The sequence below is a fragment of the Thunnus albacares genome, chromosome 2 (genome assembly GCF_914725855.1).
Source record: "Thunnus albacares chromosome 2, fThuAlb1.1, whole genome shotgun sequence".
Taxonomy (NCBI): domain Eukaryota; kingdom Metazoa; phylum Chordata; class Actinopteri; order Scombriformes; family Scombridae; genus Thunnus; species Thunnus albacares.
Window position 1 is genome coordinate 10,544,181 of NC_058107.1, and position 27,624 is coordinate 10,571,804.

General features: G+C 42.0%; 1 protein-coding gene across 1 annotated transcript; it reads right to left on the reverse strand.

Annotated features, from left to right (window-relative positions):
• Positions 1-344: 344 nt before the first annotated feature.
• On the reverse strand, positions 345-27,216 carry si:ch73-138n13.1 (titin homolog). Its single transcript, XM_044365487.1, has 13 exons — positions 26,926-27,216; positions 25,139-25,232; positions 21,546-22,879; positions 21,348-21,438; positions 17,590-20,397; positions 16,470-16,595; positions 5,201-5,316; positions 3,753-3,918; positions 3,451-3,613; positions 2,697-2,827; positions 2,308-2,450; positions 2,100-2,187; positions 345-2,003 (listed from the first exon to the last, which is right to left on the reverse strand). The coding sequence occupies exons 3-12, from the start codon at positions 22,862-22,864 to the stop codon at positions 2,112-2,114; spliced, it is 5,139 nt and encodes a 1,712-aa protein (XP_044221422.1). The 5' UTR covers positions 22,865-22,879; positions 25,139-25,232; positions 26,926-27,216; the 3' UTR covers positions 345-2,003; positions 2,100-2,111.
• Between the last annotated feature and the right edge of the window lie 408 nt (positions 27,217-27,624).

The window sequence follows — 27,624 nt, forward strand, 5'->3', positions numbered from 1 at the left end:
CGCTCAGCACAAATACACACAAACATACACACACGCCCGGATTACACCCAAGCTTAACTGCACTAAACTTCCTAACAAATTCAGGTTAGTGTTAGTATTGAGATCAAATACAGCTCTTTCATGAATAACTGTTTCTATCCATAGGTTTAGCTAGCTTTGATTAATTTCAGTATTATTCTCAGATGTCATTTGGCTTAATACTTTCAGTGTGTGATTTGATTTAAAATAGAAAAACACACAACACGCACCAGTCAAAGAAATACTCAGAAAGATGGAGAAATTTCCCTTTTTGAATGTTTATAGGGATAAACTTATGTGAAGAAACATTAGACAGAGACTGCAGCTCAAGTCAAGTAAATTTTATTAAGAATTTATTCACTTTAGGACACTGGCCAGTACAACACAGTGTAATATACATCTTTACTTTCAAATTAAAAAAGGACAAAGAAGGACATAAAAAATAAACCCTCAGATTTTTGACAAAGTAAAACATCATGTACATAGAAACCAGGGACAATCACTCCGAAAGACTCGATCAACACATTCACTTGCATTGCATGAGCACTCCAATGAGTTCACCCAAAAACAGGAGGACAAGACATGGTCAATGAGAGGGGGCAGAGGTCAGTGCTGTAGTGCATCAAGTGACAAAGTGCTTGATAGAAGCGCAGAGCGGGCGGGTGGATGACAGACATGATGAGGAAACTGTAAAGCAGGTGCAAACAGTCACATTTGTGTGTAGCGATGCGGAGGGTAGAGTCGTTTAAACAATGTAGTGAGCAAACCGTCCCTCCGCTGGAGTAGTGTGAGCCAACACCCTGACACTCTGGCCCAGTCAGTTTGAACAAAGCCTGGTTTGACAGCAAAGATTGTGCATGCACATAATAAAATAGAGGGGGAAATTGCACATTTTCTGGAGAAAAAAAACATACATTAATGGAGGAGTGTGTGAGCACTACAAGGTGAATATGGCTTGTAATGGATGCTTACAGTTACAATCATTCAATCTATTAAAAGCTAGAGGAAGACAGGCTGATTAGTGTTTTCATAACAGGATTGAAGAGCCTATTTGTGCTGATAAGGAGTGTGCATGATTGACAGATGCAAAGTCACTTGGCCAAAAGTCCCCCATCCCTCTTCCACAAAGACAAATACATAATATTAGATAATGAGACAAAAAAGATACACAGTATGCAGCAATTGTGACACCATTAGGCTGTTGAGTGTATCAAAGTAAAAGGCGTTGGAGCCTCTGTTGTAGTGATGCAACTTGATGTTCTTTTTTTTCCAAAACTAGCTCTCTGTCTTTGTTAAATCAACAATAATACAAACATAACATCTCCTGATTACTAACATGATATACACTCCCACTAACAATCAAGTCAGCGGTGATTTGTTCTCTATGTTCAAGAAGTTTAGTGACTGAAATGTTATCCTATGGCAATGCTTGTGTGACTCCATCAACAACCTCCATTGACTGATAAACACATATACGGCAGTAACAGCCGACTTGTACACATTAGTCGAGTAAGGAAACTAAATATAAACATCTTGTAGAGGATTAGCTGGATTGTCCTCCAGCGCGTGATGAAGCACGTCCAGGGTGAAGAGGCGTCGTGGTCCCACAAGTTAACCATTTCCTGAAATGCAGCTTGACAGGAAATCAACGCCTTTTGTCCTCCTCCACCCTTCACCCACTTCTCCTGGTCCCTATTAAAGTGTTCATGTGAAGTCCCTCCTGGTACAAAAGAGCTCCCACAGGTTCAAGCGTGAAATGGATAAGCAGAGCAGCCAGATGTTTTTTTTTTTTCTCCTTGCTTTTTCTTTTTCCATAAGACAGAGACTCTCCGTAAAAAAGGCACCATGCACATTTATCGACCCAGATGGGAAGAGAACAAAAAAAAAAGAAAAAAAATACATCAGCAGCGGTAGATTTACCCCTCCTACTCTCTGGGTCAAACGTTAAGGCTTCTGTTTCTTATAGATTCGTCTGTTAAGGCAACCTTGAGGAGAGAATGAGAGGAAAACAGGTGTTAAAAACTGATATTTCTTCCTCACAGTGAAAGAGACATAAAAAAAACACTCAAAAACTATCTTACCTCACTATTTTCTTAGCTCTCATTTTCATATTGACTCAAGCGCTTCTTGGACTTCAGCTCTTTCAACCACTGAGGCGAGTCCTCCTCACTGCAAAGGTAAGGGACAGACAGAAGTGAAAGGTGAATGCAGGAAAACAAAGAGCTAAACAATGTGTGAACAAATCCTTGTCACCAGAAGGAATGATTTCTCCCAGCTGGTGTCTCTTACCCATTTTCTTTCCCACCAGGTGGGGGCAGTACACGCGCTGCTCGTGGGAGGAAGGGGGACTTGGGGGAGCGAGAGAGCTGGGAAGGGGAGGGAGAGGGTCCATCAGTTTGATTGTCAGAGTCGCCCCTCTTCTTAAGCTGCGCCTGACAACAAGAACGGGACATATTTAATTGTTTTATTGATAAGTCATGGTGCATTCCGGTTAATGTCTTGATAAAATCCCATCACTGTGCATGATCGGAGAGGTCAGAACAATTACAGCACTCTGTAATATAACAACAGCAGCATGGTAAGTGGTAAATAGCATCAAACAGGACTGGTTAACAAACTTTATATTTGGTGAGTACTTACAATGAATTACCTTTTCTTCCTACTCATATAAGGCTCACCTTTAAAGCTGAAGGGTCCACTCCAGGGAACAGGGCGATCCTCTGTGGCTGAGAAGCAACAGCAGGACTGGCGTCTGCTCTGGTCTGCTCCTCATAGTCCGAGTCGTCGTTCTTACTCTCAACCTTCTCCTCTGTCACAGGGAAAGCACAAATGCATATTATTTTGTGAATGTACAGCTATCACTTAAAAAGGTGGATATTTTGTTGTCTGACACATCAAAAGTGCATTTGAACAACAAAAAGAAACTTAAGAGTGAATAATTTCCACGTATATCTGTTTAGAGTATACTGACAAAAGAGTTCATCTAATTAAATCCAATTTTTAACATCTTGTCAAACGTTTAGCTAGTCTTGTTGGGTGCCAAGTAGGATTGGGAAATATGATGAAATACAATGAGATGATAGAAATTTGTCACTACTGGAGGTTTTGCCATACTGTTTACACTATGGCAGATTTCCCTTAAGATCTCAGGTAATGTTAGACCACCACTGCTTTAGTGGATTTACAGGAAGAATCTTGATTTGTCAGGTATTTACTGGATTATCCCAAAACACACTTTTTTGAGCTATATTGGTTATGGCTATTTGAGCTATGAACAATTTCCAGTTGAAATTGTCATATCACAGCATATACAGTATATCAATATCATGCTATAAAATGACATATATCATAACAGATTTAATTCATATTGCCCACCTCTTCAGTCAAGATGAAAATAAACACAAAGACTTCAGTTCTAGGGGACGTGCTAACCTGTGGAGTCTCTGTAAAGCCAGTCCTCAGTGGTTCCTGCCTCTCCCTCTGCCTGGGCAGCACTCTGACGGGCAGCTCTGGAGGGCCGTGTCCGTGGGGCTCGCTTCTTTCCCAGCTGGGCTCTGGAGCGGAGAGCGCTGTTGTCTAACAGAGTGGTCGGGGCCTGGACACACAGACACAGAGAAATTACATCCAATGCAGTCATGAGGAACATTTGTTGCTAAAACATGTAAGAGAAACGAGAGACTGGTGATATGGGCCATCATAAAACCTCAGCTGTGGTCAACTCAGATGACACTTACATCAGGGAAAGGGAGTGGCTGGTTCTCAGACGAGGATGATGGAGGGAGGCCATCTAGGGTGTCGATGTCAAACTGCGAGATGTTTTCACCTGGCGTGTGTGATGGAGTGGGCTTCCTTGGTGAAGAGCTGAAGTTACTCTCCGAGCTGGGAGTGGCAGGAGTCAGACTAAAAAAGTTAAAAGAAGGAAAAAAAAAAAAAAAAAAAAGTTTAGAAAAACCTCTGGAAACAACTGTGTGGTTGCTGTGAGCACAGCTACAATCACACAGAGTCTGAGTCACATCTTTTCTTTTGTTCCTGTCACAAGTTTACTGTGGGAAGCTATGATTTAGATGACGCACCTAAAAACAGACTGCAGGCCTCCCCTGTCATCATGACAGTTAAACATAGTGTTTCTATACACAATACATGTAAAAAACCGATGACATCTTGTCCATATGGATATAAAACACATTAAAGAAACATTAATTACATTTTTTAACAGATTTGAAGAGAATAACTGTCCGTTCTTTTCAGTGCTTGTCAATGTTGTGATATTATTTCTCACCACAGGAGGTCAGTAACAGATTGCAATAAGAGAGAACACTGGAGCTAATTAATGTCTGTGCTCCACTCTAACCAAATACCATATTTCCTCAAATATATTGTATATAATTATATTAGAGAGAGGCCTTTATCTCTAATTCCCACTGATATTTCAGTATGAAGGCTCCTTTCTGATCTGCTTCCGTTTGTTCTGTTAAATTTGGTTACTGCATTACCGGTAATCCACTTACTCTGACGTGTGGAACAATAATTCAAGCGCTTGACTTCCACCTGGAATGTTTTGGCAACGCACCGCTTAGCTGTAGCATGCGGGTGGCATGCTCATGGATGTATGCTCGCTGACTTGTTACCCTGGTTACCTATGCTCATGTAGTGTCATTGCTGTCATTATTATTAAAATATGCACCGTTATCCTTGTATTTAAATGATAATGTGACTCCTCCGTTCCCCTCCCCTCTCTGTGACGGTCAGCTAGAGGGTTGTGCATGTAGTCATAGAACTGAAGTTACATCCAACTACTATTTCTGCTTAACTGGCACCAGGATTTTGTCCAGTCGACCATGCCCCAGGCCATTATAGGACACCCGGCTTTCATCTTTTATTTGAGGAAATACGGTATTAGAAGTCCTTTGTTGTAAACTGGTTATTAATCTCATAATTATTCCCATCATTATCGTTTTATAACCCAGCTGAATTGTACACACTGACACAGGGACATGAGACACTGCTAGACACACCGGAACACAAGTCCAGTTTAATCCAGTTATTCTAAGTAAAGAAAAAATTAAGATAAAGATTGCACTTGATGTAGTTGTGTTGCATACCATTTCACTATGGACAGCTCTGACAGTTTCCAGTCACCTATACTGTGTGCATGTAAAATGCAGACAGAGTATGTGTTTACCTGTCGTCGGTGCGCAGTCCCGTCTCCCAGGTCCCATACTGACTGTCAGTCTCACGCCCTGGAGTTTCTGAATCTTTCTCCTCCTCCTCACCACTGACACTTTGCTTCTTTTGCACCTAGAGGCAAGAGGGAGAGAGAGATTATTAATGAATGTGGAGGAATCAAATTGGATTGAAATTATATAACAGACTAGCCTGAGAGACACCAGAAGCAGGTCTCTCGTTGTGTATGCAACTAACGCTTTACATCAGTACAACCTACTGCTGATGACAGCTAAGAATCTCGGCCCTAGGTGGTAAATATTTGGGAACTGTCCTTTTATATTTATATTGCTAATATAAGATAAACAGGTCATAACTCTGTTTAACTGATAAGAATAGTAACCCATTATTATGAATAATAAAGTACAGTAGTCAGTTAATCGTCATCGCTACTACTGAAGAGCCGACAGTGTCGTGGTTGAGCAGCCTGCAGTGGTAAGACGGATGATGAAAGGTGAACGGATGAGTTAATGGAGACGGGACCAGCGTGGGGACAAAGACGAAGAAGGGTGGGTGGGTGATTGAGTGTGTGTTTGCTGTCTACTGAACCATGCCTCTTTTAATGAGGCTTGTACAGAGGACATACTGTCTCAAAACCACACACAGCTCACAGAGGCACGCCTGCGCATGAACTGATAACCCTGGCCTATATAGCAAAAAACAATAGAAAATCCTTCTGTCGTCAGATGTTGCCTGAGGGGTGGACAGAGAAATGTGATACACCTGGCTCTGTAATTGCCCAGGTTCCTTAGACTATCAGAGCGGTACGGTTCAGTAGTAATGTTTGTTGAGCAGTGACTGTAAGTGAATGCAATCCTTGTTTTCTTTGTATGTGAGAGCAGAGATACAAGAGTAAAGAAAAAAAAAAAAGTTCAGAGACAATGAGAAAGAAATTCTGACGTAGAGTGTGACTGTGAGAAATTTTGATTGAGGGAGTGTAAGAGAAAAGAACAGTGGAGCCAGATGTCGTCCGTCAGCTATGCCTTTCCTGGCAGGACAAAAAAAAAGAAAAACAGAGAACAGTGAGAATGGCATTCAACGCTGCTCCCTGCATCTGAGAAAGCACTTGTGCTCAAGTTCATCCTCTTCTCAAGGATTTACAGCACTCACACTTTTCAAAGTCGACATCACAGGGTCACACCACTTACCCTCGAATACACACACGCACACTTCTGAGCCCTGCTTCCACTGACACTTCAGCAGGGAACAAAACATCTAGTACAAATTAACCTGTAGGTTGATCATGCAGAACCAGGAAACAAATACTCGGCTAATCTGGTGGTCATGGTGGGGTCGATTACACACAGCGGCTAATTCGACCTTCAGCTTTCCACAAAGAATAATGTACGGTAGTAAGTCTAAACAATTGAAACAATGTGTGTGTTTAACTCACTACAGCATCAACTGAAGCAATAGATCAATAACATATCTAACGCATGGGAGCAGCCAGTATAAACCTTTCCTTCCAACAACAACGTACAATGGATTGTGGCCTGAGTTGATAAGTTTATTGTGCTGAAATAGCTAATTTACAAAGTTAAAGGACTCAGTATGCTTTAAACAAAGTGTTTACTGGGTTGTCTAACAGTGTCTGAAAATGCCTTTCTGATGACGAAGGCTGCCTCCCGACAAATTTTGTAATTTTGCAAAATAGACAATCGGACAGTCATGCCCTCTTTACGCAGTGATTGGCCAGGTGTGCATCCTCTCTTTTTGCAAGCTCTTTTTTTTTTCATTCTTTGCACAACTACTTCTGTCTTGAGACTGTCTGAAAGTGTGATTTCTAATGTCTTCCGCCTCTTTATTTTGGCCAGCCTTCGAGTGTTTAGTTTCAAACAGGTATTGACACTTTAGCCTTGAACATCGTACAACCTAGCTTGTTTAAAGCATAGTGAGACCTTAAGTGTCTTCATTGAGGAGGCCCAGAACGGGGCATCACTGTGAGTACACCATGTAATTGCTCAATCTTTGGTTCAGTTCCAGTTGGAGATCTTGGTATTATGTCGACCTTCTCTCTCGCCTGTCTTATGCTGCTGTCAGTGTTGTCAAAATGCCAAAAAAATCTTTAATCCAGGCCTTATAAATTTCTGGTGATAAAAATTCCTATCCAATGTGTGCATGAGTTGTTACCTAACCTAAACACACCCCGAACACACCCTCACTTGATCAGCGTAGAGGAGGTATATTGCCTTTGCTGGAACATGTTTAAGAGAGGCGCCATTATACAGCCGCTGAAAGAAAGGACTTATGGCAGCCCACTCAAAGCAGGAGTTGAAAAGCCTTTAGAAAGCTCATTCATAATCTCACAGCATTTATTATTCAGTAAAATAGGAGCTTTTAACAGCCTCAGTATTTAACTCCAGTTGGGCTCTTTCTACTTTGTTTTTTTGGTGCAGTTTGCATTAATCTCTGCATGCTACAGTGCCAGACAGGTTTATTGACTCAACAATAAAAACAAAAAAAACTTTATGACTGACACTCACAGGTATAGTCTCTGCTATCAGGAACAAACATGGAAAACAAGGCCTACCGAATCAACGGTTCTAGTAACAATGATTTATAGCTGTCAGAAAGCAAGCTTTTCCTTAATAACATTAGCAATAGCCAGCTTCCCCTAGACGACGACAGGAAGGGTGTGTCAGGGGAAATAACAAAGAGCGGATGAATGGAAGGATGAAGGAGAGAAAGGCCTGATCACTGAGCAGGGCTGACTGACAATCTGTGGAGGAAGGGGCTGGAATGAGGCCTTGGAAACTTTTACTTGATAACGCTATGTGCTACACATGACCCATGACACATTCACACAGGACGATTAGTCTTTCTACCTCGACGGTGAAATGAAAAGTGAATAATTGCTTTGTTGCTCTGTGAAAAAAGGAAGGCTGTAAAACATCTAACAGATGGTGTTACATCAGAGCAGAAGACACAAAGTGAGCAGCTACTGTAGATGTAATAGTGTATTTATATGAACACAGCATCAAGCCTTTAACTCAGTCAACAACAGGAACATGTGTCAACCTTCAAAGTCACAGTCTTTAAATGGATAAGTGCATTATCTTTAAATCAGATCTTGCAAACTAAAAAGCTCTGTTTAAGTGTTTACATACCTTCAGTTTTTGAAAAAGGGATCCAACTTGACCATTTTAAATAATGTAAGATTATTAACAGCCATAAAAACCTGTTCAATCACACCAGTAGACCCCTAGTATGTCTCCACTCTCCATTCTCCAATCAATCTGGCTGGAGTGGAGTGGGAAAGTATGCTCTGCGTGTACTCATGGACACAGCGGTAATCAATATCAATATCCTACAGATATTCAAAACAACTGCTCCCGCAAGCACTAATCTCATGTCAACAAATGGGCATTCTAGCCCCACGTCAGAGGAGCTTACATTAAAACGTGCCCTGCTAGGCAAACCGAACAGCACTGTGTTATTCTTTCATTATTCTTTCATTACATAAGTGGTACATACAGACGAGGGTTCAATGCTGTGCAAAGCATCTAGTAAGAACGGAGGGAAAAGAATGTAAAAACCTGACTTGGCTTAAGAACTTAACCCCGAGAGCGGCTGGACCTGACATCAGCTGAATGTTGTGATGTGGCTGAGGAGGGAACGGAGACTTAAAGGGATTATTCTCATTACTTTCAGTCTGGAGTTTATTTTCCTGTTTTTGCCGACATGATGATTGTTGAGTTCAAATTTTTGTCAATGAAGTGTAAAGATCGACACATCTTAATTGAAGAATAACCATCACATTTCAGTTATAATCATTAATTTGATGGGTTTTTTTTAGTAATGTTCACATTAATACTCATTTATATCACAGGTTGCCAGTTTTGTCCTGGGATCATTTCAATTGACTGATTCAAATGGCTGTCATTGGTCTAACTTGACAACACTCTTTGAACCACCAAATCTAAAATAATTTGTATTCATGAATTTAAAGTCTAACATGAATACTGAAAATATTACTGGACCTTTTGGTATCGGTCTTTGTCTTTTCCAAATAAACACATTTTATTTCTTCTGATAATAAGTTTAATTTAATTTGCTTTTTGAAAGTATGATTAATTATATTACTTTGATCTCCATTGATTCATTCATTCCTTTCTTTACCTCTTATCCTATAGAGAGTTGCGGGGGAGTCAATCTCAGCTGACATTGGGCAAGAGGCGAGGTACATCCTGGACAGGTTGCCAGTCAATCACAGGGCTGACATGTATACAGACAGACAACCATTCACACTCACATTCACACCTATGGACAATCTAGAGTCACCAATTAACCTAATTATCCTAAGCTGCATGTTTTTGGTCTGTGGGAGGAAGCTGGAGTATCTGGAGACAACCCAGAACATGCAAACTCCACACATAAGGGCCCAAGCTGGCCAGTGGGTTCAAACCCAGAACCCTCTTACTGTGAGGCAACAGTGCTGACCACTGCACCACCGTGCCGCCAATTTGACCTTCACTGATTTTTTTTTTTTTTCAATACCTGCCGAATTACTTTAAATGGTGCTTTTCATATGTTTCCCACTTGCATCCACAACTCATGACACCAGGCGGGAGATTTCGGAGCCTGGTTAACACCAACAGTCAGCAGTTTATATTTATACAACATATGGTATGAAACAAATGCCATGTCAGAGTACTAAAGTAGTCTAGAGATTTGGTACAAAGTCATTTGATATTATGAATGAATTCTGACAATCAGTGAGAAGTGTGTAGTTCTGATTTCCACATCCTCTCCTTCCTCTCACCCATTTACTAGATACCTGGCCACTGTCCACCCATTCAACTGGCCTCTTACTGTCACTCATCCACTTAACACCAGTCCAGAGGGGAGGCCTACTGCTCTTAGACACCACAATCACATCTGTCAAGACTGACAAAAAGACATGTCACCACAACTGGCAACCACACAGATACCATGAAAACACCTCTTATCTTTAGAAGTTATGACTCATGAGGTGTTACACTGCAGTTTAGCAAACAGGCGTGACCTAAAGATAGGAACAACTCTACTGCAAAGTACCCATATCCCTATATGGATTTATAAATCTGTCCTTTACATAGAGCACAGAGCACGTTAGATGTCAGGGTAGAGGCAAGTGACAGGAGGCCAATGACTTTTGTCTCTTTAAGAGTTTACCATTTTGGCAATACTAATATTACACAAAAAATCCTAATAGGATCAAATTTGTCGGTCTTTGTGCCCATTAAAAAAAAAAACAAACAACTAAAAACTACAAACCACATACTAGGCGACATAATGACCTGAAGAACCAGTATAACAACAGCTTTGCTAAACAAAGACAGACAAACAAAGAATGGATAACATTGTGCCAAGGACAATATAAGATGGAGAAGTGATGACAGGAAAGAGAAAGAGATGGATGAGAGGTAGCAGGAGGTTAAAAAGTCAGGAGGAGCATAACGAGGCAGATGGATGGAAGTTCTTGAGATGTTGGAGATGTTTGGCTAGAGACCAAACTGTCCATGAAGCAGCAGCTGTTAACACAGTGACATTACAGAACTGCATCGACATTTCTGCAAAATGCCTTCAATTCCACTTGTGCTTTATTTAACTCCAACATATGTTATACTGCTGAGTATGTACATATAGTAAATATGTACATACTAGCAGCTATATCAGTCAGTTGGCTATTGGATCATATTGGTGTCGGATTATTGTTTGCAGTTGGTTTCAGTGGATACCAGTAGAAGGTGGTATCGGTGCTTCCCTGGTGTGTATGTTTGTACTTTAAATATGTGTGTTGTCTTACAGCAGTGGGGGTGTTGGGTGCGGTGCGTCTGCGTAGGGACAGACGTTGCTGGCTGCGCAGTGAGAACCTGCGGATGGACTCCCTGCTGCGAGAGGCCAGAGAGCGTAGAGAGTTGGTTCTCTTGAAGCCTCCAGTCCCATCCTCTCCCCTGCCTCCCCTCTCCACCGACGTGGACAAAAGGCTGATTGCCCCGTGAAGTGAGCGACGGACATTTCCCACCCATCCTGACACCTGAGAGTGGGCCACTGACAGCTTGTCCCCCAGATACTCCATCACGACCCAGTACTCGCAACACCTGCTGTGTCAGTAAAGAGTCTCCGAGCTGAGCTGTGACTCTTGTTATCACAGCAGCAGGGAATCATTAGAGTCTAGTTATGCTTGAGGGGTGGCAGTCCAGGGACAGTGTCCTAGGTATTCGCTGGAGTGTGATGCTAGGTCAATACTGCAGCAGTGCAGTGGGTGACACAGACAACAACACAGCTCAGCCAGTCAGATGTGGTGGTGGTGGTGATGGTGTCTGCTCCTTATAGCACTGCAGCACAGATACTGCCAGCCAGTCTCTGACCGTTACAGGACTGAGCCTCTGCTCAGTATCACTTCTAAATGGACTTTCTGCAGTGCAGCCCCAGTGGAGCCATCAGGACTCATCACCGTCAAGGCTCCAGACTGTCGGCCTTAAGTGAATTTTGAAGCTTTCAAATTTCTATTTTAATGCACACAAGATATGCTTGCTATGATATGCCTGCCTCACCAACCAAGTGGGCATGTAAAGGTTATGTAAGGTTGCTCTAAGTCTAACACTTACTATTAGTTATGCAAGGCACTACTCTATGAGACTGCTTGAAAAACTGCTGTGCTGTCTACCAACAGGTTTCTCTGCCATGTTTCTCTGGCTTCAAGTATAGAAAGTGACAACTACTCAAGTACAGGATTGACGAGCAGTAATAACAGTATCATATCCTCAACATGTCATTTATGTTTGGCAGAACATTCAGTTATCTATTTCCATCACACAGGCTGGCTGTGCTAATAATACTGAGAATGAAAATGAGACTTTTAACAGTGCTATTAAGACCTCCGCCAATTCTCCAGGTGTGAGCTTGTCTGTCCTGATCCCAGCCTCAATTACAGCCAACCTGACAGCTCTCCCAGAGCTGGTGTTGATGTGTTCCTTCCAAAACAAGGCCCAGGTTAAAAGTTGAAAAAATCCATCCAACCAACAAGGTTACATTCCCATGGTTCCTGATGCTATGCTATCTTCTGATAAAAAGCTGCAAGGAGAAATGGTGCAGGACAGCTGGTGGCAAAAGGAAAGCTGCTGTAGTCATTCATATTCCATAAGGAAAACCAGAGGGCAACCAACGCAGTGCCAAATAGAAGAACTAGGAGAGAGTACTGTGGTGGGGAAGTCAAATCCAGAGGAGAGAAGAGGAAGAGAGAGAAAATGTTCTCTCCTCGCCTTTTTCTGCAGGTACGGGCAGGTAGGAGAAAATGCGTCAGCAGTGCTGCTCTCTGTGCTCAGCGCTATAGGACTCACCGTCAAGGAGAAACAGGGTGGAGAGAGGGAGTGTGGAACAGAGGCAGACAGAGTGAGAGGGAGAATGGGAGGTCCCTGATTCAGAGCGGGAGGGAGAGGGGAGGGTGATATATGTTCTGCGGTGCTGTGTCGCTCTGTTTCAGTTGCAGGGCAAGACAGTGAAGTGTCACAGGCAGAACGGATGAGAGGTGGAAACAGATGTGAAAGGAGAGATGTTACTTTTAATAAGCATCTCCATTCAAAACAGAAAGAGAAGGCTGTAATGAACTGAAAGTGGGGATGAGCAAGTGTAATGTAATCAGATAGGAATGAATGCATGATAAAGATTAGGAGAAAACTATAAATAGATTGATTAGACATGCATGATAGAGAAGAGTGAAAGGACAGGTGTGGCTCTTCCGGAGCAGTGAGACTATATACTCATCAACCAAACACTCAGCACCATGTGACCAAAAGAATGAATCACAACAGCCAAGTGAGTGTTTGTTTAAATCTGACGCATGCAAACAGTAGAACAGACTAGAAAATATGTTTTGGTTCATGGTTCACACTCAGGTCTCAGTTAACTGGTGTTGGTCAAGTTGTACATCAACTAAAACAATAAACGACGACGCACTTCAGTGAGTTAACCTCATAGTAAACTGGGACAGAGGCTGAATCACTGTCCACATATGCCCCCTACAGGTAATCTGATTAATGTGTCTTTGAAGTGCTGAGCTTAAGGCAAATCTGCTGTGAGGTTCTCAGTTTCCAACAGCTCACGAACAGACTTAGTTCCTGTACTCCTCAGCATGAAAATGGCCGCCTCTTCTAGAGTATTCTGACTACAGACTTCTGACTCCATCTGCAAAAAGCTACATTTCTCATATTTAATATCTTAAGTTACTTTCCAGTAACAAAAATATATTATTATTTCATTAATACTCTGTCTTCTCTACTTATTATCACTTACTGCTGAAACAATAACTAAAAGTGATGAGCAACAACTATTCTGATAATTATTTAAGTAATTTGTCAAGCAAAAATGCCAACCATTAAAAGGGAAACTCTGGGATTTTTCAACCTGGACCCTGTTTTCCCATCATTTTATATCTAAGTGACTAATGGGGACAACAAATTTTTTTAAATTGGTCCAGTATTGAGCAAGAGAGCTTCAGCCGGCAGCTGTGAAATGGGCTGCACCGTAATCTGACGGGGCAACAGCACCTTGTCAATGTGTGTCCACTAAAAGTGCCTGTTTTTGCCACTGACAGGCTCAGATTGTTATTATAAATGTCTGACAACATTATAGGCCATACAGAGAAATTAAATGTTATTCTTTACTTTTCGCTTGATCTGGTCTTCCTGTTGTCCCCATTAGTCACTTAGGCACAAAATGATCCAGGTTGAAAAATCCCAGTTTCCCCTTTAACTGGTTCCAGCTTGTCAAATGTTGGGATTTGCTTCTCTTCTTGGTTTTATATTCTAATAAATGGAATATCTTTGGGTCTTGGACTGTTGCTTTGCCAAAACAAGCTATTAAATGAGAATATTAACATTGTTAACATTTTATAGACTAAATATAAAACAATTATTTGAAATAAATAATTGTCAGATTAATTGATGATGACAATAATCAATAATAATCATCAATGATGTTTGTTACAGCCCTAATCAAATTGTTTTTGAATCATCCAAATGTTACATCCTCCCAATATGCAAAAAATATACTATTTTCATAATAATTTGTCATGAAACAAACAATGGTAGCTCAGATCAGAAATGGCAGAAAAGTTCACTTTCCTCTATTGATTTTAATGAAAGGATTAGACTTCACCACAAAGATGTACAGAAATGTTTTATAGTGAGAAGCAGCATGTAACTGCTCCACATTTTCCAAATACTCCTCCCGATACAGTACTTAATATCTCCTACTGGAAGTGACTCACAGCTGCTCCTCACTTCCCCTCTTCTGCTGACATCATCACTCCATGCAAAGCAGCAACCAGAAACCCAACCGGCAACCGCACACAAAAGGAAATGATATGGGATGTAGCTTAAGTGCGTACAGTACGCTGTATGTGATAACTACCTACTGTACATTCAGTATTATGTAAGAGGACGTCTCTCACAGAGAAACATCTGTGATGAGAAGAGAGAATTGTGCTGTTACTTACCCAGAGGCATTGAGGAGTCAAGCAGCATGTCCACATGTACAACACAGCTCTCAGCCCGATGGCCATCTCTGCTCTGCCCCACTCACCAGCCTCAGACCCTCCGACTTATCCACATGATGTCACCACACAACTATTATCTCATCGATGTGAGTCTGAGGATGCTTCCGCCAGTAAATACAATCCAAGGAAATGAATCATCTCATATCAGCTAAAACTGACTTTTGGGAATTTCCTCAAAGTCTTTGTAATAAAAGTAGGCAGCACATATCTACATCTTAAATGTAGGAATGTTACCACACAATGTTTAAATGTTAACATTTATGGTAACCTTGTTTTAAATGTATTAATACAAAGATAATAATCAGATTATATCATATGATTCTTAGGGATGTTTTCATCCTTTAGTACAAATCCAAAAATACGAATTTTTAGTACCTGCTCCTATCATTAAATACCAATGAGAGACTTGTAAAATAAAAATAATGGCAGAAGTGATCACATATCAGTTATACGGAGGTGTACAGTGTCTAAAATGCAATGTTATTGAGAAGCAAACCACAGTACGGCTACTAATCCTCCATCAAGTCTGAAATCCCGCATTTTACCACATGAGAGGTGGTTATGCGGTGAAATGCAACTCAGTGTCATTTTTATATTATTTCATAACATCTAATTTTACAAACCTTTATTTTATTGCATCTTTAGTAGCGTTTCTGCCATTATGGGACAACATCTCTAATCCAGTGGATCTTCTACTGTATGCCACCTGGGCCCAAATGTTTTCTAAGCTGTAACAACTTGCAACAGTGTTAATTCTTGTACCTGATGAAACAGCATCGTAATTAGCTCCACTGCTGCCACCTTGTTCGAGTTCAACATCAGCAAGCAGCATCAAACCAAAAAACACAAGCACTGACAGCAGCAACACACACCAGGAAGGGCGACACTCACAAACTGAAACACAACCAACCACTAGATGGTGTTAAACTCATGGCGACTTAATCAGCACTCTGTATCGTCCCAGTATGCAATTACAGGACACAATATACTGTACTTCTGGGTTCATAGTGGAGGCCCATAATTACGGTCTTAATGACAAAGAGTCAGCATAACCCCACCCTGAATATCTGATAAATTGCCTCTGTTTGAACGCAGATGATATGTGTATGTAAGTATTTAGTGTAGTTGTAAATAAAACAGGCAAATTTCAATTCACCCATTTCAAAATGTACGAAAAAGCAGATCTGAACAGTGAGGTTAAAGTTAAAAGGAGGAAAACAGTCACACAAATATTATGTGTCTGCAGGACACATTATCATTACAGGCCATTTCACTTCACACCTTTTCCTGAGCCATACTGACAGGCTGCTGATAGATGAGCAGTGAGAACATGTCCAATCCTGAATTACAGGCCTGAGAAGGTGTGTGGCCTCCACTTCCCCAGAGCGTAACGCAGGATGGGTGGAGGCGAGTCTAGGAGCTTTCAACATTAGTCACCGACTATTAACTACCTGAGCACAGCAGCATTGACCTGTGAACGTTCATTCAACTAACTACATTCCACTTCTGCTTACTGTCTGTCTTAAATGCACGAGACCTACACACAGGCTCTCAAACACACACATTACGTTGCTCCCTCCCTGTTTCCACAGAGCTGCGTGAGAAATAGTTCCATGAAAATAGCGATTGTAATAAAGCTAAAAACAGAGTTGCTGAACTTGCTGGTGCGATCTGTAGCTGGACTCACCCAGCTGTAGCGATCCTGCTCTCTGTGGGCACTGCGACTCCTCATCCTGGAAAGGCTTCCTTCCACAGCACTGCTTGAAGGGGCTGATCTCCGTGACACACTGCGAGACCGCATCCTGTTCAGCTCCTAGCAACACAAAAGGGACTTGAGTAAACTTCACATATTCACATAATGTAAACTACACCTGAACAACACATTTTCTCAGGACTCTTGATACAGAGTGTTACTGTAGCAAGTAACAACCCAGTAGACACCCAATTTTAACTGGTGGAAGAATATTCATTCTACACAAATAAGGCATGATAATCTGGAACAACTGGGAAATGCACAACATGCGCCTGGTCACGCGTTAGTGGCGACACATTTTTTTAAGTGGAGATAGTGGAGAGATGACTGGAAATGAGGGAGAGAGACACTGCGGTTCCTGGTTCGTGTCCTAACCCCTAAGCCACTGAGGTGCCCCACTTTTAGATTTTTAAAATGTTGCAAAAATGTAAAAATGAACTTTGCATGTCTGCTAGATACCAAATGAAAAGAAAATAACAATAGCTCACTGAAAGAAATGGCAATGCCTTTTAATTTAAACTGATACAAACTGGTGCAAGTGGTTAATTAGGGACTGATAATTGTTTCAGTTATTTGTTAACTGAATATTTATTTGAAAAGGAATACAGTTTTACATTTTTCTCCTAGCACACTCTAGTACTGGTCATTTTATCTCTCTGTCAATACTGGTCTCTTGTCCTTCTGCTTTCTGGCAGTTCAGCCTTTTGCAACCGTTGGGCAGTTTTATACTGAGTGATGGCACATATGGGTGTGTTTAGGTGTGTGTTAAAAAGGCTATGACTGTGTGCACTTTGTCCCCATGCCACTTCATCTCAGGCATCAACAAAATGATATGAATCAATTTAAAACAGGTGATATTTTATATAATAATACCTGGTTTCTAAAAAACTATTTTTCAATTGTTATCTTTAGTTAAAAAGATGCTGATCTCCAGACAAACATGTTGTTTTTAAACTTAGTGAAACTCTTTTAAAGATTACAGAATGTAAACATTTTCCACATGAGAAGATTAAAGTGTGCCTCTGATAGTATTCCAAGGATCACTCTCACTCACCTGGGATCCCTGTGATCTCCTCTGGCTCCGGACCTCCACCCTGCTGTCTTGCGGCTGTGGTTCTCTGGGTAACCAGATCTGCTCTGCAGAAGCGCTGCTAGAGACTCCACTAGGAGACACACCAGTTTTGGCCTCCGTCCTGACAAAAGGTGCCAAGTGAAGTTGCTCGTCTAGCATACCAGACCAGTGCCTCTGCGGAGCCAGGACCCGTTCCTCCTGCCTGAGGAGGAGTTGCTCCGGGCTGACTTTGTTGGCATGTTTTCTGGGCTCAGCTACTGGTTTGTCCACTGACATCTCAACAGGCTGCAGCTCCCATGGGTCCTGAGGAGACGGTGTCCATGCTGGGCTTGTGAATCCGACTGTTTGTGATGGCACCTTCCAGCTTACATCCCTCTCAGGTGTAGGCTGTAGCCAAGCTCCAAACCCAGCGTCTACACCCTGAACGCTAGAAACAGGAAACAAGTCTTTACTGGGGGAGGGCTGAGTTTGAGATGTGAAAGAGTCTATGTCAAGGATGGCAGGTTTGTAAGACTCTTCTGCTCTTGGAGATGGCTCCTTCCATCGTGTTGCAAAATCACTGCGTTGAGAAGTAGTCTTGGAAAAAGGGTCGTTTCGGAGCACAGAGTCCAAATCTAACACTTTAGGCCGAAGGGGTGATGACTCCAACCTCAACCTCTCCTGCTCCTCTTTCCTTTGCTTCTCTTTTAGTCGCTGTCTCTCTGCTTCTTGCTGTTTAGCTATCTGTCTCATTTTCTCTGCCTCCTCCCTCTCCATCTTCTCCCTCAGTCTGCGTTTCTCCAGCTCTAAAATTTGTTGTCTCTCCCTCTCTGCTTGCTTTTGCTTTTCAAACTCCAAGAGCTGTCTTATCTCCATCTCTTTAATTCTGTCCAACTCCTCCTTCCTGAGCCTTTCCTTCTCAAGTTCTCGCTGTCTCAACCTCTGGTTTTCTAATTCCTGTCTCTCAATATCTAGTTGTTTCTGTCTCTCCCTTTCTAAATCTCTTTGTCTCTGTCTTTCCAGCTCTCTCAGCTTTTCTCTCTCCATCTCCCTTTGTCTTTCCCTTTCTTTATCAAGCTCCTTCAGTCTTAACATTTCCTGTTCTAATGACATCTGTTTTATTTTCTCTGCCTCCTCTCTCTCCATCTTCTCTCGGATTCTCTGCTTCTCCAGTTCCAACACCTGTTGTCTCTCCTTTTCCTTCTGCTTCTGTTTTTGAAACTCCAAGAGCTGTCTTCTCTCCAACTCTTTCATTCTCTCCATTTCCTCCATTCTCTGTTTCTCCTTTTGGATTTCCAGCAGCTGTCTCTCCTTGTCCAGCTCTCTCTGCCTCTCTTCTTCCCTCTGCCTCTGCTTCTCCTGTTCTCGCTGTCTCGCCTTTTCCAACTCTCGCAGCTTCTCTCTTTCAATCTCCTTCTGTCTCTCCAATTCTCTGCGTTTTTCTTTCTCGAGCTGCCGCTGCCTTTCTCTTTCTAGTTCTCTTTGTTTCTCTCTCTCCATCTCTTGCATCTTCTGTTTTTCGAGCTCTAGCTGTTTCTGCCTTTCCAGTGCACGTTGTTTCTCCTCGAACTCCTGTTGCTCCCTTTCGAAAGCTTTCTGTCTTTGTCGTTCATATTCTCTTTGCTTCTCCATCTCCTTCATTCGTGCAAATTCTAAATGTGCTTGTTTCTCCATTTCGAGCTGTCTCTGTTTTTCCCTCTCCAGCTCTTTCATTTTGCCCTTGTGTCTTTCAGCCTCCTTTTTTAGTTCTCTTTTCTTTCCTACTTCCATCATTTCCTGTGTCGTCTGTCCATCCAATGCTGATCTGATATCCCTGTGTGATATCTGGCCTCTCATCTTTAACTCCTCAACTTCATCTTGAGAGGTTTTTCCAAAAGCTTCATCTAATGATGGATTCCTCCTAACTGGAAGAATCTTCCCTTGAGAGCTTCCCTGTGCAAACCTCATAGAGAAATCATCATAGGATGCAGCTGTGTCCCCTATATCAGGTCCTGTCTCTAAAGAAGAAAGTGGCTCTTGTATTTGTCCAGTCAAGGCAAAGTAGGTTGCCCTGGGTTTCAGCTGTTCTTCTGCCTGCAGCATTTTCAAACGTTTAGGAGCTGCAGCCACTTCCTCTTGCTCTGCTTCTCTCAGCCAATCTGGGTCTTTATTCAAAGCCACCTGTCCTTCCCTTTGTGACTGCTTTAGTATCCCTTTCTCCATGCCTGTATCTTGTTCAAGACCTGTAGTGGTCCATTTTGGCAAAGATCCAACTCTGAGGTATCGAGGCTGCTGGTCTGGCATTACTGCCAAAGCTGGTTCTTCTTGTGCTAAACCAGTCCTCTCTGACACCGGCCTGTTCCCCTCTGAGCGTCTGGAGCGTAAAGTCAGGGCCTTATCCTCCCACTGAGCTGATGGGATGCTCTCACTCACTGCTGTGCTCTCTTCCACTGCCTGCACAGTGTCAAAGACATGTAACATCTGCAGAGGACCTGATGGAGATACAGGCTCTTTGTAGGTGGCAGTCACCAGTGTTCCCTCATCCTCACTACTTAATTTCCTAAATGACGGGCTGCTGAGCGAGTCTTTGGCCTTGTTTACAGGTTTACCCTCATCCAACATCAGCACACTGTGCCTCTCCACAACATTTTCAAACAAGGATGCTCGTACTGTCTGTACGTCACCGCTGGGATCACTTTCCTTGGGAGTGGTGCCAAACATCTGTCCTGCCTCAGGACCTTCAGTCTCTGAGGTCTTTATGAGCTGCTCTTGGTAATCATTTAAATCCACCAATGTCCTCTGGTCAGTGGGGGTGATAGCTGACTCTTCAATCTAAGAAAATTCAGAGATATAATGAGAATTGTTAAGTGATAACAACAAACCTGTAACCACCTGTCCATTAATCTAACCTTATTGAACAATCATACATATTTCTAAAAGACTATCATTTTAACACTATGCAACAATAAATATGGAATCATTGCAAAGGATTAAAAGCTTTAAAAACCTACTCTGAAGTGAAATACTTCTTATTACAAAACCAGACGTCAGAACAGATGTAATTTGCCAACAAACAGGAGGAAATACGTCACACAAAAGAGTTACAGTGATTAAGTGAACAACTGTCAGCGTGGAAACGGTATCCCCTTGTTCTAGGTTGGCCTCATAACAGTGGGTGTGGTGCAGAGGTGGTAATCAAAACCTCTCTGTGTTGACCTTTTCCCAGTGATCTCCACTCTGTGTGTTTCATAACCAGCAGCCAACGCAGGTAATTATTGTGCCAGCTGTCTAAGGTTTCACAGCTTTGTATATCTATGGCAGTGACAATTGTTTTTGCTGCAATGCACCATTTCCTCTAGGGAAATGTTCCTCCAAACACAGGCTAACAAGGGTCCACAGTACATGTAAGCACTCTTTTATCTCAAAGAAGTATTTCACATTGTCCTGTTCATGCCTATTAGTAAATATATAGGTAGATATACGATTAAGCTTTCTTAACTTCCATGAGGGTTATTTTTTTCCCATGCTTTACATGTATCAGCATTTTGCAAATACTCACATGGCCTTGTTTGGTTTTGTAATTATCCTTATATGCCTTGATCTTTATTTTAGCAAAACATGTCAAGAAACACACTAAAATGTAACTTTGAGTAGAGGATAGCATGTGAAAGCATTTTCCACTCTGCTGTAACAGTGTTCCTCATGGTTACTCTCATTTGCTTGCTAAATATAGACTCAGCCCAACAGAAACCAGTTACTACAAAGTTGAGTCCCTCTCTTACCCTCCTCTGAGGATCTTTGCTGATCTCATGGCGCTCTGTTGCCTCACTGAAGGAAACACTGCCAAGGTCTGGCGACCTCTCGGATGAAAACCTGATGAACATACATCACACAAGACAAAAGCCATGCATGACAGTGGAACTCATGGACAAAGACAAAGGACAAAAGCAAACTGAGGAGACATTAGGGGCAGCTCTTACCTTTTAGTCAGGTCAAGGGGCAGAGGTCGGGGCTTCAATGCTGGTTTCGTGACAGGACTCTGAGTTGGTGGTGTATCTTCTGTAAGCTGCTTTATGAGCTGTTTAACACCCACTGGTGGTTCAGTTTCAGGGACTGGCTGTGCTGGAGAGTGAAGATCAAACACTTGGCCTGTGACACCTGCCCCAGGAGAGGAGGACGAATCAAGGAGGAGACTGATTCGCGACTTGATGCTAACCCCACGCTTATCCTCATCAGTCTCCTTTACACTTGTTTCTTCTGTCTTTTTGTTGCTTTGGTCTGAGACAGCAGGTTTAGCATCAGTACTTTGTGGCGTGGTACTCTTCAGGTTTTTCTCTTGCTCTCGCCTCTGTGAAAGTGCCCTCTCTTCTGGAGTGTTCTCTTTAGTGTCTGCCTTGGGAGTTTTACGGTGCAGTGACAGTCCGATAGACTCAAACTTGGATGTGAGATCAGCTGAAAGGGGTCGTCTCCCAGTCCAGCGAGGAGTAGGAACTGGTGCTTCTGTCTTGGTTGGACTGCTGAGGAAAATAGCTGATACAGGTCTGGGCCTGGAGGCTCTGGGTTTGGGTCGCAGTGGCACAGATGCCTCTGGTTTATTTTTTTCTTTTTCATCTTCCTCTTGCCCCACCTGAGCGAGAAAACCCATGGACTTGGCTCTGGTAATGGATACCCCACCTTTACTGGGTGTCATCTGGTCCTTCTCTTCTTTTTTGGTGGTTCCAGACCACTCTGCTGCTGGGAGTTTTTTAAGGCTCTTGGAATAGGCCAAGCTTGATGCACCAGGTTTTTGTCTCTCTACTGGCATGGGGGGAGTGGGTTTGCTGGGGTCTCCGGGGTCAAGAGGAGGGGCTGGTTTAAACGGCTGGACTACAGGCTTGGTTGTTTGCCCAGTGTTCAACTTAGATGTTTTAAAGGATGTAGGTGCAGGACGGTTGGGGTTGGTTGACACAGGCCTGGGTTTGCCAGTGGCAACTGGTTGCTGTGGTTTTGGAGAGCATGGAAGCTCTGGTTTGTATCCAGCGAGGCGAGTGGACTCTGGTCGGGGCTTAGTTTGGGGCTTAGGGGCAAGTATGGGCTTAATAGTGGGGTTTTTCTCCACAGCAAAAGGTTTGGGAGTGAGCCGTGGTTTGGGGCCAGGGACAGGCTTGTTAGCCTCTGGAGTGATGATACGGGACTGGTTGATGGAGGGGATCTCGATGAGGCTCTTATTACTGGAGTCAGTCAGGGGACTCAGGTGAAGTCGTCCTCCCGCCACTGTCCTCCCAACCTCCCCAGTCTGAACCTCCACCTGAGCAGCCATCCTCTTCAACAGCAACTATAGATACAAAAGAAGTTCTCCTCAGAACAACAAAACCAAAACATATTACTGACATACTCAACCGCAGCCGTTCATACTGCAGAATCAGACTTATAATTAGCCTCACTCTATCTAGCCATTACTGTGGACTTTGTCTTGGGAGTGTCTTACACTGCAGCATGATTCTACACCCAAATGAGAAAGATATTTACACAACGTTATTGATCACTCTAGAGGGTTAAGGACAAGTATTGAGAGCTGAATAAATAAATTGTCTTTAACATCCACGGAAGACATTTTGACAAGTCAGAGTAAGAAAACACAGGTGTAGATAATAAAAAGTCTAAGACCTTGTTCAGACTGCCTGCCCAAATATGTTTTTTGGCATATCCAGATTGATTTTAGAAAGTCTGGACAGAAAAAAAAACACTTGAAATGTGATTTTTGCAAATTAGATCCAAGCCACATTTAGAGGTGGTTTGAAATGCGATTCCAATCAGATTTCTACAGATGCGTCTCAGTCCAGATGCTCAAATCAGATTTTAAAGTGTCTTTAGCATCACTTGCAATGAGACACACAACATTGGCAAATCCAGAGTGGCAGAAATACATCAGAGCAGCTGAGCAGAATCTATGCTGCTACTGACAGAGTGGTATGGAGGACAACACAGAGAACAACAGTCCGTGGACAGACACTGAAATAAGTTGTCTGCTGGTACTTTGGGGGGGATTGTGGATCTCCATTTCTCATGCTTCCTTGTTGGAAAGCCACGTCACCAGCATACGTAGTTACTGACACCTATGTCGTTACCACAGCAACCCATGCAGATAGGTTGGTGATGTATGGACACACAAATCCAATCTGATCACTTGCAAATAACAGTGCGGATGGTCTGTCTTAAAGATCTGATATGAGTAACAAATCTGATTTGCCTGCAGTCTGAACAAGCCTGAATGGTCTGCTGTGACAAAGCCCTATTAAGGTTAACAATTAAACAGCACATTCTGCACATTTCTGGGGGTCATTAAAGCTGAATTATCTTATATTAATTTGACTGGCGAGCTGTGGATATTACACAGCATTCATGAAGCGATCTCCAAAAGTTTTCTATGTGGGTTACTTTTCTTAATTAATGGAAAAATCTTTCGTAATTTGTCTAAAAAAAGAGACCTTTTTCACAGGAGACATTTGAACTTGTCATAGTAGGTGGCCTGAATCACATTAACGATAGTTCAGCTCCCAAGTGTCCCACTGACCCTGCATGTAAAACACCTGGGGCCTGGAATTGGCAACACTAAATGGGATGCAGCCATGATTTGGTTTATTAATAACACTTGCGCTTTTTTTGCAATGACATATGAAAATGACTTCCATGAATATGGACTTCACTCGCACTATTCACCTGAGTCTCAGAGTTGTTAGTGGTAAGCTCAAGTCACAATACATTGAGACAAATGACAATTAAAGTGTCTACTTTATTTTTACGTGAATTGTATTTGTTGATCTACATACTCTTATACTCTTTTGTATGTGTTTTGTTTTCAGAAGAGCTATAAATCAGTCATTATATCATGTTAGCCAAATTTAGTGTTTTTTCTCCTATGTATTTTCATGACGTGGCCCCTTTTAATATTTGGTCAGAACAATAATTGCTTTTCCAACAATGGGGTTGTTTAAATGTAACTGACCTTAATAATTGTTTATTTTTTTTATTTGTTATAGCCAACATAACTTTTGTAAAATGTGCATCACTAATCTGAAAGAATCGTGCTCTCGTACCTTTGAAAGTGGATCCTGGTTTAGGGGAGGGGCTGGACAACTGTACAATGTCATTGTTTTCTCGTGTAACAGGCAAATCAGGCTGTGACAGAGAATGACTGAGTCCACTGCAAACTCATACCAGACTGCCATTAAGATTCAGCTCCCCCCCTAATGAAGTTTAGTAGGTTTATCTTCAACTGACTCTACAATCTAAAGGACTTGTAGTGATAAATACGAGATAACAGGTGTTCATCTGTTTCTGCTCTTTTGACACACTATGACGATAATCAGTTCTATCAGTTGTTTCTATAGCGAGAATGAAGATAGACAATGTTACAACCCAAACACTCCTCTGTTAGCCCTTTAAGAGGCTCCCTCTTCACATCTGATAATGCTTTCCACATGTTTCTGTGTTGAGATATTTCATTATACAGACCAGGAACAATTTTGCTTTTTGGAAGAAAAAAAAAAACATTCTGGCTCAAACTGCTGTGACGAACCCCAGCATATCTTACCTGACCAGATGTCAACCGTCTGCCGTAGAGCTCTGGCTTTTGCTGTAACCGAGCAGCGATGACATATCAGACAGGAGGAAGGAGTTGGAGAAGCCTAAGGGGAACACACTTTGTGTCAACAAAGCACACAAGCTTTTCACTCCACAAGACTGCAGCGCTTAAGGCTGTGGGAGACAAATCACAGCAACTGCTTCTTCACTGTGGTGTTCTCACGCCTCCGTACAGAAGCAAATAGATGATCATGTTTACACGGACACAGACTTAAGTAAACACAGTCACACCCATACATTCAAACTGATGGCATAGGTCCAGACATAAAAAACAAACAACAAAATGCATGCACAAAGTCATTAACTCAAGCTCAGCTGCTATGTTAACCTTTTCCTGTTCTTATAGTTGCATAATGTCCTGCTCTTTTTCTGTGAATCTCATTATGAACATCAACTGATGTTTGCTAACAGAGATTGGATAGTTGAAAACTTGAACTTTAGATGTTGACAGGAAACGCCTTCGCCAAGATGGAATGCTAAACATTCACTCTGATGGTGGGTCGAGCAACACAGCAGGGATTAGGAAATTGTCTGTCTTATACAGGCTCAGTAGACACATGAATATCCTGCACAAGGCTCAATACTGAAAGCCAAAAACAGCCTGAAGTATTTCCCTAAGCATGAACTGTTGCATAATCAAAACATTTGGTAGGCATCTTTACACATATTTCTTTGATTTCTAGCAGGAAGGACTTACAGAAGGAGAGTGGGGCATAGGGTAAACCACCACAGTGTTTGTTGTGTTTAGGCTCGGAGTGGAACTAGCAAAAGATATCCAGTCAGTAACCTGGTTCATCCAGTTATACAGAGGAAATTTCCTATCATAGACAATAGGCAAAATCATGTCAACTGATCTATTACCAGCTAAAAGAAGAAGTATAGTTTTTCCACAGGTGAGTTCTCACAAAGTAGTCCTTGTACAAATCCTAAAGCTACTTCATAAATTATCTTCTGTCATCCAAGAAGATTGCAGACTGTTAGTTTAACATGTCTGTAATATTGATCAGTATTATTCATAATGAAGATCATAAATCCGTAGATTAAAGTTGAGTTTATCTTGTTATCAAAAGGGAAGTAATAACACACTTATAAACATTACAAGTAAAATGACTGTAAATGCCATTGTTACTCAAAGGCTTGACTTATTCTTTAAATGTCAAATATTAGCTAGGCAGGTAAATTACCTCCCAAAAACAACTTACATAAATACAATATATACACCTCATTAATGAACGGAATGTTAAAACCATCATCATTTGAATTAATTTAATTAAAATTAACACTAACTTGTTTTTTTACTACACATTAATTTCACGACATTCATTTAGTGAGTTCAGTTCCTCATATCAGTTCATTAAAGTCGATCTATCCCAGTTTGCAACAAGTGTTAACCCTCCTCCTCCTCCTCCACCTCCTCCCTGTCCTGTCTGCTCACCTAATCTTCCTCGTATGGTAGACACAACCCGGTCCAGTTTAGCAAAAGTCTAAGTTGGCCTGCTCAGAACAAGGGTGCATTTAATGCACCACAAATATGCACAAGTGTTACCACGATGCATACAGAGTAAGCGTGTCTTAACAATCCCAAAGACTTCAAATAAGAGAAAAAAAGAATTACGCATCAACAGCTTGCTGGCTAGCGACCGTAAGCTAACAACTCAAGAGGCTGAACTCGCAAAATGGAAACAGACTGAACCTGTCTTTCGCTGGCTGTTTTGATGCGAACCGGAGACAACTTACCAAACAAGAAAGTCCGTTTTTTTCTCTTTTCTTTTCTCTCTCTCTTGTCTTGTCGAAGCAACTTTAAACATATGACATTTCGCTGAACTTGGTCGGACAATGGCGAGTCGTGACAGTAGACAGGTTACCACAGGAGGTTAGCACAGGGGCTAACTTAGCTGGTTTACTTAGCTGGCTCTCCCGTCTCAGGTTGCAGTGTTGTTGTCAGCCTGGACTCATACAGACTACACACACAGCGCCGAACAAGCCGCCTGGCCGGTTGATAAAGCCTCTACAACACCTTCAAGCACGACATGGCTTCCGGTTTCAACATAAAAACACTGCATGAACATAAGCTAATGAGCTAAAATAATGGAAAAAAAGGCAATGAGCTGGTATTTCATGGGTCAAGATCAGAGGCATTAATGTGTGTGCTACTCCAACCTACATTTCATTTCTTCAATGAGCAGCAACCATAATATCTCAGAACTCGTATTTGCAGGCAAATCAGCGTTTTTTCCGGCCACATGCTGAGCTGAATGTGTGCAGCTTGACGCACCTTTAGTTTGATACTATACTTTAAAATGGGGCGATTTGATTGGGCAAGAACGATCCCATTACATATATGTAGTGGTAATTGGCCCTTTTCCCACGTAACAATAAACACAGTGGGACTAACTGCTAGTTTAAAAAATGTATACACTTTCAGCTGGTGCCTAT

What these genes read in the sequence shown, in the direction of transcription:
- si:ch73-138n13.1 (XM_044365487.1), bottom strand. Translation starts at nt 22,864, where the DNA reads ATGGCTGCTCAGGTGGAGGTTCAGACTGGGGAGGTTGGGAGGACAGTG. An exon ending in GCAAAGATCCTCAGAGGAGG is followed by an intron (nt 20,398 to 21,347) that starts GTAAGAGAGGGA and finishes GAATTTTCTTAG; the next exon opens with ATTGAAGAGTCAGCTATCAC. An exon ending in TGGACCCTTCAGCTTTAAAG is followed by an intron (nt 2,451 to 2,696) that starts GTGAGCCTTATA and finishes TCTTGTTGTCAG; the next exon opens with GCGCAGCTTAAGAAGAGGGG.